Source organism: Staurois parvus, unplaced genomic scaffold, assembly GCF_062004578.1.
Source record: "Staurois parvus isolate SC_StPar_1 unplaced genomic scaffold, SC_StPar_1.0 ptg000392l, whole genome shotgun sequence".
Lineage (NCBI taxonomy): Eukaryota > Metazoa > Chordata > Amphibia > Anura > Ranidae > Staurois > Staurois parvus.
Window position 1 is genome coordinate 3,360,211 of NW_028318188.1, and position 13,520 is coordinate 3,373,730.

The 13,520-nt window shown below is 41.2% G+C and overlaps 1 protein-coding gene across 1 annotated transcript in view; it reads left to right on the forward strand.

The window, feature by feature from the left end:
- The window catches only part of ANKRD31 (ankyrin repeat domain 31), a 196,709-nt gene that overhangs the window by 38,933 nt on the left and 144,256 nt on the right, over positions 1-13,520 (forward strand). The window contains exons 4-6 of the mRNA XM_089686185.1: positions 54-196; positions 2,686-2,839; positions 4,345-4,383. Of these exons, the coding sequence (XP_089542311.1) occupies positions 54-196; positions 2,686-2,839; positions 4,345-4,383 (336 nt within the window). The remainder of the gene's footprint in view (positions 1-53; positions 197-2,685; positions 2,840-4,344; positions 4,384-13,520) is intronic.

Sequence of the window (13,520 nt, forward strand, 5' to 3'; positions counted from 1 at the left end):
TATGTATGTATAATACTGCATGTATTTTTAAATGATTTTTGGCTTTCTCATAGGTTGGACAGCCTTACATGAGGCTTCTTGCAAGGGCTTCTCTGAAATCGTCTTGGCTTTGCTGGAAGTAGGTGCTAATGTCAACAGTAGAGGAGCTGATGGGATTCTGCCCATACATGATGCAGTCTATGGAAATCATTTAAAGGTTCTTTTTACTAGGTTTACAATATAACAAAGTTTTTAATGAATACATGAAAATATCAATTGTACTGTACCCATGACTTTTTCCTCACACCACCCCTGATTTATTTGTAGAGCTTGTGTCATTGGCATCCGTTTGACATCAGTTTCCTCACAGCCCCTGATTTATTTTTAACGCTTGTGTCAATGGCATCAGTTTGAGACCCTTCTGAAATCTTTTATAATCAATTGACAGGTGCAATTGATACGTAATTGACCTCCTTCTGGCTGCACTTGACCTGCTTCAAGTGGGTTTTGCATTCCTATAGACTTTTATTGTAGTGTAAAATCTGCTCAAAGCAAACAAAAACCCATTGGCACAGGCCCTTAACACTTTCAATGGCACTATTGTAAGATTTACATCGGCGTCAGGGGTTTTTACATACAATGAGTATAGGAAACAATCACCCCCCTTTAAAATAATCACATTTTGTGGCTTTGCAGACTGAAATGAAGACAGACAATGTTTGCTTTATTTACCTGTATTTACTCAGTGCAACTTATAACATCCAAAAGAAAGATAGAACACCAATATGTTATAAAAAACAGAATCACTGAGTTGGAAAAAAGATCACACCCTCCTAAAAATGACTTGTAAACAGGTGTAGGTAATCACCCTCTCAATGGCACACAAAGCCATGTGACTTTCAACTGTGATCAGCTGTGGTTATTTTGGCTATCTCAGCATGAAAGGCTTTCCTGGAGCATTTCAGTCCCGGCAGTGCAACTGAAGCAAACAATCAACTATGGGTCGCAAGACACTGTCAAAGGATCTCATTGATAAAGTTGTGGAGAGGCACAAGTCAGGAGATGGATACAAAAAAAATTCAAAGGCTTTATCAATGCCTAGAATCACCGTGAAGTCTATTATTAAAAAGTAGAAGGTATTTGGTACAACACAGACCCTCCCTGGATCAAGACGTCACTCCGAACTGGTTGAAAGTGCCAGGAGGAAACTGGTCAGAGAGGCTACCAAGAGGCGTACAGCAACTCTGAAGCAGTTACAGAAATTTATGACAAAGAGTTGTCATTGTGTACATGTGACAACAATATCACAAATTCTCCACAAATGTGGCTTGTATGGGAGGGTTGCAAGAAAAAAGCCACTGCTCAAGAAAGGCCACATGCAGTCACCACTGATCTTTGCCAAAACGCGCCTTGAAGATTCTGAGGCCACGTGGAAAAAGGTGTTACGGTCAGATGAGGCTAATATTTAATGATTTGGCCTCAACACCAAACAATATGTCTGTGGGAAATCCAATACAGTTCACCATCCAAATAACACCATTCCTACAGTAAAGCATGGAGGTGTTAATTTCCTTTGCCAGAATATTGTCAAGGGGAAGAAGGTTTACCTTCAAATGTGACAATGACCCAAAGCATATGGTAAAAAATGACCGCACAGTGGTTGAAGGAGAAAAAGGTAAATGTCCTTGCATGGCCTAGCCAGAGCCCAGACGCAAACCCCATTGAATATGACTTGAAGACTGCAGTCCACAAATGGTCATCAAATTTAACTGAATTTGAGAAAAAAAAAAGTAGTTCAACAAAATACTGACACAAGGGGGTGATCCTTTTTACCAGCTCAGTGATTCTGTTTTGAATTTTTTTTAATTTCTTTCTGAAATGTTGTTGGTGTTATATTTTTCACTTGGATGTTATAAGTTGCACTTGGTTGCACTTAGTAAATACAGCTGGATAAAACAAAAACTGTGCCTGTCTTCATTTCAGGCTGCAAAGCTGCAAAATGTGATTATTTTAAAGGGGGTGATTCTTTACACTGTAATATGCACACAGTGTGTATCTACATGTACACTGTGTCATCGGGAGTGGGTATTTACTTGTCAAGCCAACGGTCGGCTTTCTGGTGAAAGTGATCACTTCCACAACCACTGGAACATGCACATTCTGTACTTGATCAGCTTCATTGGGCCCATAGGTGACAGCAGTAATAGACTGCTGATTTCTTCTTAAAGAGGACATGTCACCAGCTGTATGCTATGCAATACACCTACATATGTAAATACAAACGTCAGGTGTAGTAAAATGACAACAGTGAATTCCTCATGTACTAGCTTTTGGTGGAAAACTACTTTAAAGGACAAAATTACCCCACAACCATTTTATGATGGCCCTGCATCTTTTAAACATGGAAAGTTTACCACTTCACCAAAGGAGCCCAGTCTTGTTGCAGTATACATTATTTGACAGACTGGACATTATGTAGCAGATTAAAGTGTTCCTAAGGGAAATGTTAGTTATGTCTCAATACCAGATTTCTACAACAGGTGACACCAAATGTGAAATCTATAATTTCAAATGACCAAATTTAGGAGTTTCAAGGAAAATGGTGTTGAGGCATCCCTGTTATTACATGAAGAGATATCTAGTTAATAATAATGTAAATTTTTTGCAAACAAATGACAATATTAATATTTGTGTTAATTTTATTAGACAGCTAAGCTCTTGTTGGACTTTGGTGCTGATCCATATGTTAGAGATGATAACCATGAAACCGCTTTTGACAAATGCTGTGATGAAAAGATGGCAAATCTCCTAAAATCACATTGCCAGAATGTAAAAATCAAAAATCAAAACTGCATTGCTGGTAAGAAACCCATTTAATTTGCCTTTTTTCACTTTATGTATAAAAAGGTAATTACCATCACACATTGTACTTTGTTAGTAACCAGTTCTGCTACTTAGAATTGTATAAATGTATGAAAGTCAACAGGACTACCAAGTCAATTATAAGTCAACTTGCCATGTAGAGGAAGAACACCACTACAAACTATATCCAGTTATTTTCATAAGGGGCAGCATGTTATTGGAACCCATTAAGCAGGCAGTGGAAATGTGTGAAAAAAAACCCCAAAAACTAACAAAATATACTCTGCCAAATCTACTTGCGTGATTTAAAAGGGATATCCCATTTTCCCCCTTGATCGATATGTTAAATACTTTTTTTTATTTTTGCCATTTCCAAAAGTTACAAAAATTACAGTTTTAAATTACAGTTTTAAGTGCAAATTTCAGTATTTAAGCGACAAACAAGACAATATGCAATTATCAATATGATTTAAGGAAGATATTAAGGTAAAAGACATATTTCTGCCACTTTGCATTTGCAGAGAGAGACCACTTTGCACCACATAGAGAGTGAGAGAGAGAGAGAGAGAGAGAGAGACCGCTTTGCCCCCACAGAGAGAGACAGTGAGAGACAGAGATCGCTTTGCTCCCACACCAAGAGCCAAGAGAGACCCTCAGCTAGCCTGCCATGACCAACAAACAGACTGTTGTCCTCCCAGTTCATACAACAGCTCCAACACTTCTCTTTAGTGAAGTGAAGGTGGCCTGCACCCTCCTGCCTGCTTTCATATGAGGCTCTACCCTGCTCTAGCCACAAGGCTCCTGGCTTTTTATAGCGGCTGCACTGTGGCTGGTGGTGGCGGCAGGAAATGCACCAATGTTGATCATTCATGACATTGCCTGAGTTGCCACCTTGCACTGTTGCACACAGCCTCCGCCAGAGTCCAGAAGACCCATCCCTCACCAGCGCTGCTCAGAACACACACTCGGCTTGGGGCTTCTGCAGTTCCAGAACTGCACATGTGCAGTTCCAAGCCGAGCTGTCACAGCCATTTTTCACTGGCATGCTTTACCTGTTACGGGCATTTATGGGCAGTAAAAAAATGCCCGGTTTTTAATGGCTGGTTGGCAACACAGATCAAAACCTCTTTGCCCCTATACAAGCTTTAGACTGGTACATAGGAGTTGAGCAAATACTAAAGGAAGTGAGAGGAAATCCCTGCAAATTAAATGAATCCCTTGGGGACTCCCAGGTCACTACAACCAGTGTCCCCATTAAATGATTTCCCCTCTATTACTTTTCTAGGGACAACCCAAAATTCTGGATTTTCTTTCACTCTCAATGACAATGGTAAACTGGACAAATAGAGAGAGTTAATCTCCCTAACGGGGACAGACAGCAATACAAACCTGCCAGGGGTTCTAATCCATCTCCACTCTATCCAAAACTAAAAAAAAAAGTTTTGCCTTTAGTTATACTTTAAGTAAATCAGCCCCAATGATTCTGTGTTTTTCCATATTCAGGTTTCTATGCATTACTTTTGCGAGATCTGATCCAAAAAGGTACAGACTACTCCCAATTGGCAATTATAATTTTATATTCCTTAAATATCTCATGCCTGGACCACTACTTATTTACCGCATACACTTATTTATTTCCTTTAGCCCTGTTTCACACTGATGGGATACGGGAACCGCAGTGAATCCTGTGCACTTCCCGCACCATGCAATTCGTGCTGTTCATGCAATTCATGGCATCCATGCAATCTGGTATGGATGTCAATGCTAAATTAACGACACCCCGAAACAGATCGCAAAACACAGTATGCAGTGTGATTACCAGAATTTGCATTGCATGGGTGTGAACACCCATGCAGTGCGAATCAGGTGAGGGAAAAACAGGGTTCTGCACCTTTTTGATGTGGATGCGATGCAATTTGAGCCATACAAAATGTATGGCTTAAATCGCACTGCACATACATCACAAGTGATTTGCACAAGAATGTGGTGCGGTTCCTGTGCAAATCACATGTGATGCGCCGCACCGCATCAGTGTGAACCAGGGCTTAGTGATTTGACTTTAACGCAGTTTTATGAGTGTTTTACCTCCATGTTTTTTGTTTGTGAGGTAAATAACAAGGTGATAGTGAATTGACATTTTCAGCATCTCATGAGATAACTGGAGGAAATTAATGTCTCACCTGATTCAATTATCTCATGACATATTCTTTAGCGAATTGAGCCCTCAGCATTTTTGCTTGAACGTGATTGGATAATTGAAGTCAGCTCTACTCATTTACTAAACTTCACTCTACAAAGAGAAAATTCACTTAGCTTGTGCTGTTTTTTAAATTTTACTTGCACATAATTGGGTATTCTTTGCAAAGAAAAGAAGAATCGCTTTGAAAGTGAACAAGTGAAAATCAGCCACACCAAAAATCAACATCTGTCAACAAGTGTAAACGAAGAAAGCAGAATTATTGTAATAGCTAATCCACCCTGCCTCAGTGGCTAATCTACTAATCCCTCAATTTATTACAATAATCTATATGGAAGAGAGGAAAAATGTAGTAATAAATCAAAGTTAATTAAATATCTTTGTCATTTTTCTTTAATCCAAGTTAAATCTACACATATTATCATATTGTCCTTGGCCTTATGACATGATAAACCCTCTCCAATACCTGGTCAACCGGGAACACCTCAGTTTAAAAGTATGGTGAACACTGAGAGCTATTCTGGGGGCAAACTAGTCATATGAGAGATACATACATAACTGAAACAGGATAACATGAAATTGACAGACTGGAAATTGAATACGTTTGTAGGCAAGGAGACTGAGGATAAAGAGGGCTAAAATGATAAGCAATGAGTAAACCATTCCCTAGATATAAGTTTACAAGGGTATGAACATATAGTGCAAAGACAAACAAGAGTAGTAAAGTAACAATTGTCCCAAAGCAAAGATAGACTGGAAAACAAGTGAGGCACCCTACTAGATAGCTAGGGGGAGCTAGTGTTCAGTTGTTAGTCAGAGGCTGAGTAGCAGCCTGTGGTGATAGTCAGAGGGAGGTCAAATTTCGGTCAGAGCTGAGGTGCTCTGCGGGTCAGTTCCTTGATACTTCTCTCTGCTCTAGAGATCTTGGAGAAGATTCTAGAAGCAGTGGGTGGGGGTGAGGAGGGGCTGGCCTGCACACATAGGGGATCCTGGCCAATCCCCAAGCAGGAGGCTTAGCATGGGGCCAGGGTGGCCTTTAAATGTGGGAGAGCCTGCTCAGCAGCAGGAGATTTTTGGTGGGAGATGAAGTGAGAAGCTGGAGAGCAGGAGCATGGGAGGGTGCCCAGATGGGAAGAGGCTCACTTACAGGCAGAAGAGCTGGAAAAGAGGAAAGCTCAGGACCTCGTCGGCCCCCAGAGCGAGGACCATCTGTGCAGCAGGGAAGGAGCAGGCTCAGCAGAAGGCCTGAGAGCAGTCACTGACCCATCAGCTCACAAACAAAGGACTGATTGAATAAACCTACACCCCCTGGGCTAGAAAGGGGAATTAGCACTCTAATGGGAAACTGGATTAGCTTGCTACCCAGGACTGTCTTGAAATTTAAAGTGACAGGAACTGGATCCCCTGCCCAGGGATTCACCCAGTATAGCTGGATGAGGAGAGGATTCATCTGGGGTGGTACACCAGAAGATGCTGCCTAGCTCTCCAGAAGAGAATTTTTGGTGTCTAAAGACTTTTACATAGTTCCAGGAAGATTGTCCTCAGTTGCTGTTCCCTTTGGTCATCCCATACATCCCTTAACCCATCCAAGTTCTATTCCCCTAAAAAAATTAAAAAAAAAAACAAGCTCAAGACTGGTTACTGCCTCCTCTGTATGCAGGTCTGTGTGGAAAATGTGCATTGCCTGGCTGTGCAGGACTATAGGGGGACATAAAACTCAGCAGCTCCTACAGGGGTAGTGCTACACAAGTAAGCAGTAATTAGGCAAAATCCATTATAAAACATGCTATGTAAGCAGCTATTAGTGGAAATTTGGAGGTCACGATAGTCAAGTTGACTGTATGAAGAAAGTCATCAGAGAGCAGAGGAACAGGCAGAAATAACAGGAAACTGGGATCAGTACAGCACCAGGAGCAACTTACATAGTTACAGGAGAGAAACTAAGGTTCGGGTAAAAAAACCTGTGCTGGGAATTTGCAAGCTGTCATTTCATAAATATATACTTTTCTTAAAGATCCCAATATCCAGTGCATTCCATAAAGATATTTTATGCTCTCACCACAAAAACCGACCCTTATTACATATGGTTCAAATAATGTTTGTCGTGAACCATCATTCAAATGTGTTGTGTGGTTTGTTTTTCTCCAACTCCATTTCCCCCTCAGGACATGCTTAGTATCCAAATTGATTGACCAAATAAAACAAAAATAAAAAATATAGTCATACGCATTCACCAACCAGTGCTTAGAAAATGTCAATTGTCCTTAAAAGTTCATCAAAATGTTCCCACAATACTGTGAATTGTGAGGGAATATAAAAATATAGCATAGTCCGTCCCTAAAAATTCAAAAATGATTATATATGTGCTCACATTATTTTAATAATGCCATGTGCTTGATAAAACACATGTCCTGTTTTATATATTTTCATATGCCAGGGGGGCTTAGTTTTCCAGCTGCTGGGACTGTATTGCACTAATATAATCTTTATATTTCAGAGCTAACTTGCTATGTCATGTTTCACATGACTGTCATATGCCTTTAAGTGTTCTTTGTATTTTGTCTTTGCTCCTCCCTTTCCTCTGGTTTAGTTCATGCTGTATAGATAGCCCACCCCTTTCCCCAGTAAGGCATTTCAGCTTCTAGCCTCATGTCTTATGGAAGCAGATCACATTATGATCTTTTGACCCATCAGATGTTCATTGTTGTAAGATTCTCTCAATTTATGGAATAAACTTCACAAGATCTACAAGGTGTCATCAGATCGAGTCACTGCCTGTGTTATTCAACTAAGATTGGAGTTATCGCTATCTCATCACAACTGTAAGTTACAGAGATCAGTGTGATCAATGCTTAGATTGGAGAGACAGAACAGTCAAAAGATCAGTGAAATGTCTCCATAGGATCCTTGCTAGCTTTGGATACACAGTGAGATGTTATATGGACACTGGATATAGCAGCTACAGACAGTGCAGCCATCTCTACCCAAGCCTGTACATGTCTACAAGTATATCTCAGCATAACACTTATCAGTGTTAGGACAAATTATTGATGTGAATGTTTTACAACTGCATATATATGCATTAGCACATCTCTTGTCTGTGAAATCTTATAGAAAGTGAAAGAAAACTTTTCTGCAACCATTGCATAGGAAACCTAAGCTCACCCACAGAAAACTCGATACATTTCTCTGTAAAGTTTCTATCAGCCCCTCTCCTTGCTAACATGATGTTTCAGGAAAGTAATATACAGTCTGGGGAAACTAGTACACAACCACAATCAGAGCTTCATCCAGAGCAGAACTTAGACAAAAGAGAAAAACGTTTAACAAAGCCAACCTGGAAGGTGCAAGAGAATCTTAATGCTGACAAGGAAGAACTGCTGTCTAATATTAATGACTTATGGTCTAATACTGTTAAATTATGTCTGCTCTCTCCCAACAATCTCATGAGCCAAAACAACTAGAGGGCGCTATCCAGCAATTGAATGTTGCTTATGAGAATTATCAAAGACTGTGTTAAATATATTGCTCTCTTAAAGCGGTACAACACTCAAAAGGTCATTGGAAGAATTAATGGGTTTTGAGGAGCTCAATCTTGAAAGAGACAATTTAGTGGTGCGAACAAAGACAAAGGCAAAAGTGAGAATAACAGAGCTCCATGAATCCAGATCTTATCGCTCTGCATCTACTAGATGCTCCTCAAGATCTTCCAAATCCATACAATCAATGTCTTCTACACTCAGTCAACAACTAATAAAAGTCCATGCTGATGCTGAAGCTTCTAAAATTCAGGCTACTTTCGCCCAAAAGAAAGCAGAAATAGAGGATCAGGCCGCATATAAGAAAGCAGAAATGGAGGCTCAAGCTGCAGAAATGGAGGCTCAGGCCGCACATAAGAAAGCAGAAATGGAGGCTCAAGCCACAGAAATGGAGGCTCAGGCCACACATAAGAAAGCAGAAATGGAGGCTCAAGCCGCAGAAATGGAGGCTCAGGCCGCATATAAGAAAACAGAAATGGAGGCTCAGGCCACAGAAATTGAGGCTCAGGCCACACATAAGAAAGCAGAAATGAAGGTTCAAGCTGCAGAAATGGAGGCTGAGGCTGCACATCAGAAAGCAGAGAAAAAAGCTGAAGCCACACGCCAAAAGGCAGAAATTGAAGTTTTGGAAAAACTATGTGAGCATGCCACAGCCATGGCAAGGTTAAGGGTCTTAGAACAAGCCGCTACTGAAAATGAAAGAGACAACAGTTCCAGACACACAGTTGTATCTTATGTCTCAGATTCTTCACACACCTCTCCAGAACGTTAACTCCCTGTCACAGCAGCCAAGGTACTCAATCAAAGTCTCTTCTCTGCACCTACTGTACCTCAAGACGATTTGCCCTTATATCCTCCAATACATTAGACTGCAGCTTCTCAGTTAGCTGAAGGTACTGGTATGTATTTAATAGACCATCCACCTAACTTTGGCACCAACAGAGTACTTCCTAGCAAACGCACTACTCTACAAACCAATATGCCAATGGACTTTAAGCCAGTTCCAGCATTGAATGCCTTAGCAGCAACATATGTTCCCAAGTCACTCCACGTAAGTTCAACAACCTTCACAACCAACTCTGTTCCACCTGCAGTCATGCACCCAAAATCTGAAAACACGGACATGTCACAGTTTGCTAAATACATGCTCCAAAGAGAGCTTGTTAAGACAGGCCTCATCAAGTTTGATGATAAGCCTGAAAATTACAGAGGCTGGAAATCCACTTTTAAGGCCACAAAGAGTGACCTAAACATCAATGCCACAGAGGAATTAGATCTACTCATCAGATGGCTAGGTCCCCAGTCCACTGAGCGCATTAAGATGCTCAACGTAGGTCATACTGACAACCCTGCTGCAGGCCTTAATGCTGCTTGGGGCAGACTTGAACATACCTTTGGCAGCCCAGAGGCCAATGAAGATGCTTTATTCAAAAGGTTGCAAAGCTTCCCAAGGATTTCTGCTAGTGACAATCTAGAGTTTCAAGAACTCAGCGATGTTCTATTAGAGCTTCAACTTGCTAAAGCTGACATCAACTTACCTGGTCTCAGTTACCTAGACACCTCTCACGGCATCAAATCTATTGTTCTCAAGCTATCATATGGAATTCAAGAAAAATGGGCAGCTCTTGGATCAAAGTAAGGAAGAACATTAGAGTTGCCTTTCCTCCTTTTTCCTACTTCTGCGAGTTCATCAAAAGAATTGCAGACACTAAGAATGACCCAAGTTTCTCATATGGGGACTGTAACCTTCTCAGTACACTCTCTCCAAGACCTACGAACACACGTATGTCACACAGAGACCATAGAGGTCCAGCATTAGTGAAAAGGACTAATGTTCTACCTGTGCCTCTTACAGTTCTTGAAAAGACCAATCAAAACAAGAAAACTGAGGACCCAAATCGGCAATGTCCAATACATAACAAGCCACATCCACTTAAGAAATGTATCGGCTTCAGAATGAAAACCCTCCAAGAATGTAAGGAACTTTTGAAGAAATTTGGGGTTTGCTACAAATACTGTGCCTCCACAGAACACTTTGCAAATGAATGTAAAGCGATCATCAAATGTATAGAGTGTGACAGCGATGACCATGTGCAAGCTCAATATTCGCACAACTCTACTACGCTCACAAACAATCTTCCTGAGGCAAAGCAAGACATGGAGAGCCCAAATCAAGCAGCACCTACCACCCCAGTGTTCTCTACATGTACAGAGGTCTGTGGAGGATTCTGTGACAAATCCTGTGCAAAGATATGCTTGGTCTGTGTATACCCCAAAGGTCAGCCTGAAAAGGTCATAAGACTGTATACTATTCTGGATGATCAGAGTAACAGATCTCTTGCAAGAACACAGTTTTTTGAACTGTTGAACATAACTGGAGACGCTCTGCCTTATACCCTAAGCACTTGTTCCGCCACTACAGAAGTCTTAGGTACGAGAGCCAGTGATCTTGTAGTTGCTCCTCTGAATGAGAATGTGGAAATATCTTTGCCCACTATCACTGAGTGCAACCAGATTCCAAACACCAAAGAGGACATCCCTACTCCTGAAGCTGCTTTTCACCATTCTCACATAGCCAACCAAATACCAGCCCTCGATGAAAGTGACGATATCCTGCTGTTACTCGGTCGAGACATCCTAAGGGTGCACAAAGTTCATCATCAAATCAACGGTCCACACAATGCACCATATGCTCAGCGTCTGGATCTAGGATGGGTCATCATAGGCAATGTCTGCTTAGACAAGGACAGGAGGTCCTTCTCAGTCTCTTCCTTTAAAACACATGTCCTGTGAAATGGACAAACAATTTGTTCTGCACAACGACCACATAAATATATAATGAAAGAAAGACTGCTTGAAAAAGGTGCACAACAGCCCATCATACAAGACAGTAAGAAAGCTATTAATCTCTGGGATGATAACATCGGCAACACAGTGTTTGAGGTAAACACTAAAGATAATGAGTTGGCAGCTACCATAGCAGACAAAGAATTCTTGAAAACCATGAGTAAAGAGTCCTACCAAGATGATTGCAACAGTTGGGTAGCACCTCTATAATTTTGTACCCCAAGAAAGAGACTACCAAACAGGGTACACGCAGAATCACGGTTTGTTTCTTTAAATCGCAGTTTGAACCAGAAGCCTGAGATGAAAAAGCACTTTGTGGACTTTTTGCAGAAGGTGTTTGAGAGAGATCATGCTGAGCCTGCACCTCCTCTTACTGAAGGAGAAGAATGTTGGTACTTACCCTGCTTTGGTGTTTACCATTCTCGCAAGCCTGATCAGATTAGGGTGGTCTTTGACTCAAGTGCTCGTCAGGAAGGCGTCTCCCTCAATGACAATCTTCTCACTGGGCCTAATCTGAACAACAATCTTATAGGAGTTTTACTTCGCTTCAGACAAGAGCCAGTTGCTGTTATGGCTGACATTCAGCAGATGTTCCACTGTTTCATCGTCCGTGAAGACTACAGAAACTTCCTCAGGTTCCAATGGTACAGCAATAATGATGTCAACAATGAAGTCATAGACTACCGAATGAAGGTACATATTTTCGGTAACAGTGCTTCTCCTGCATTAGCAATTTATGGACTGAGGAAAACGGCTCAAGAGGGTAAGAAAGAATTTCGATCTGATGCAAGACAGTTCGTCGAAAGGAATTTCTATGTAGACGACGGACTCAAATCTCTGCCCAATGAAGAAGAAGCTATTGACCTTCTTACTGGAACCCAGAACATGCTTGCCACTGCAAACCTCAGACTTCACAAAATCATCTCCTTCTGATGACCACGCTGTCAGTGGGAAGAAATTCCAACTAGGATCTGACCTTTCTGTTACACAACGCAGTCTTGGATTGCTTTGAAATGTTAAACAAGGCACATTCACATTTCAAGCATCAGCCTCTGACAAGCCCTTCACAAAGTGAGGAGTTTTGTCTACAGTGAACAGCATATATGATCCCTTAGGTTTCATTGCACCTTTCATCATTCAGGGTAAGATACTGCTCAGGGTAAGATACTGCTGAGACAACTTACTTCTGAAAGCTCAGACTGGGATACCCCCTTATGCAAGGAGAAACAACAAAGGTGGGAATCCTGGAAACAGACTCTAAAAGCATTAGAACAACTCCAGATACCACGCTCTTACACCCAAGCATTCTTAAAGAATGCCACCAAAAGAGAGATTCATGTCTTCTCCGATGCATCCAACGAAGCCATTGCTGAAGTGGCTTATCTTTGAGCTACGGATCCCAGCGGTGAAGTGGGTGTAGGATTTATCATGGGCAAGACCAAACTCACACCCAAACCTGCACATACTATTCCAAGGCTTGAACTTTGTGCAGCTGTGTTAGCTGTGGAAATTGCTGAGCTTATAGAACTTGAAACAGATGTTGAAATAGACTCCTTTGACTTTTATACAGACAGCAAAATAGTGCTAGGATATATACACAATTTCACAAGACAGTTCTACGTGTATGTCGGCAACAGAGTGGAACACATAAGGAAGTTCTCTACGCCTGAACAGTGGCACTATGTTCCCACTAGCCTTAAACCTGCTGACTGCGGCAGTTGTGAAGTACCTACTACTGCATTTCTGGACACATCTTGGCTACATCCACCATGAAAGAAGGTTCTGCACACCTTTACTTCAGGCCTATAAAGGAACTAGTATTTCTTTTGCCCAAAGAGGAAGACAAGTCATCAATTTGATTTAAAAGGGAGGTAAGAAGGAATAGTGCATGTCTCAGCCTGGACTTTCGAGACCAGCATCTGCAAGTATTATGCTAAATGTTTGCATTGTTTTCCTTTGTTCTTTCCTTCCCTCTTGTTTTGCAGATGTTCCTGGAAAGAATCTTCATTTCTTATATTGGACTAAAGTATGTTATAATAGAAATCATAGATTTCGACGAGGAGTGTCATGTTTCACATGACTGTCATATGCCTTTA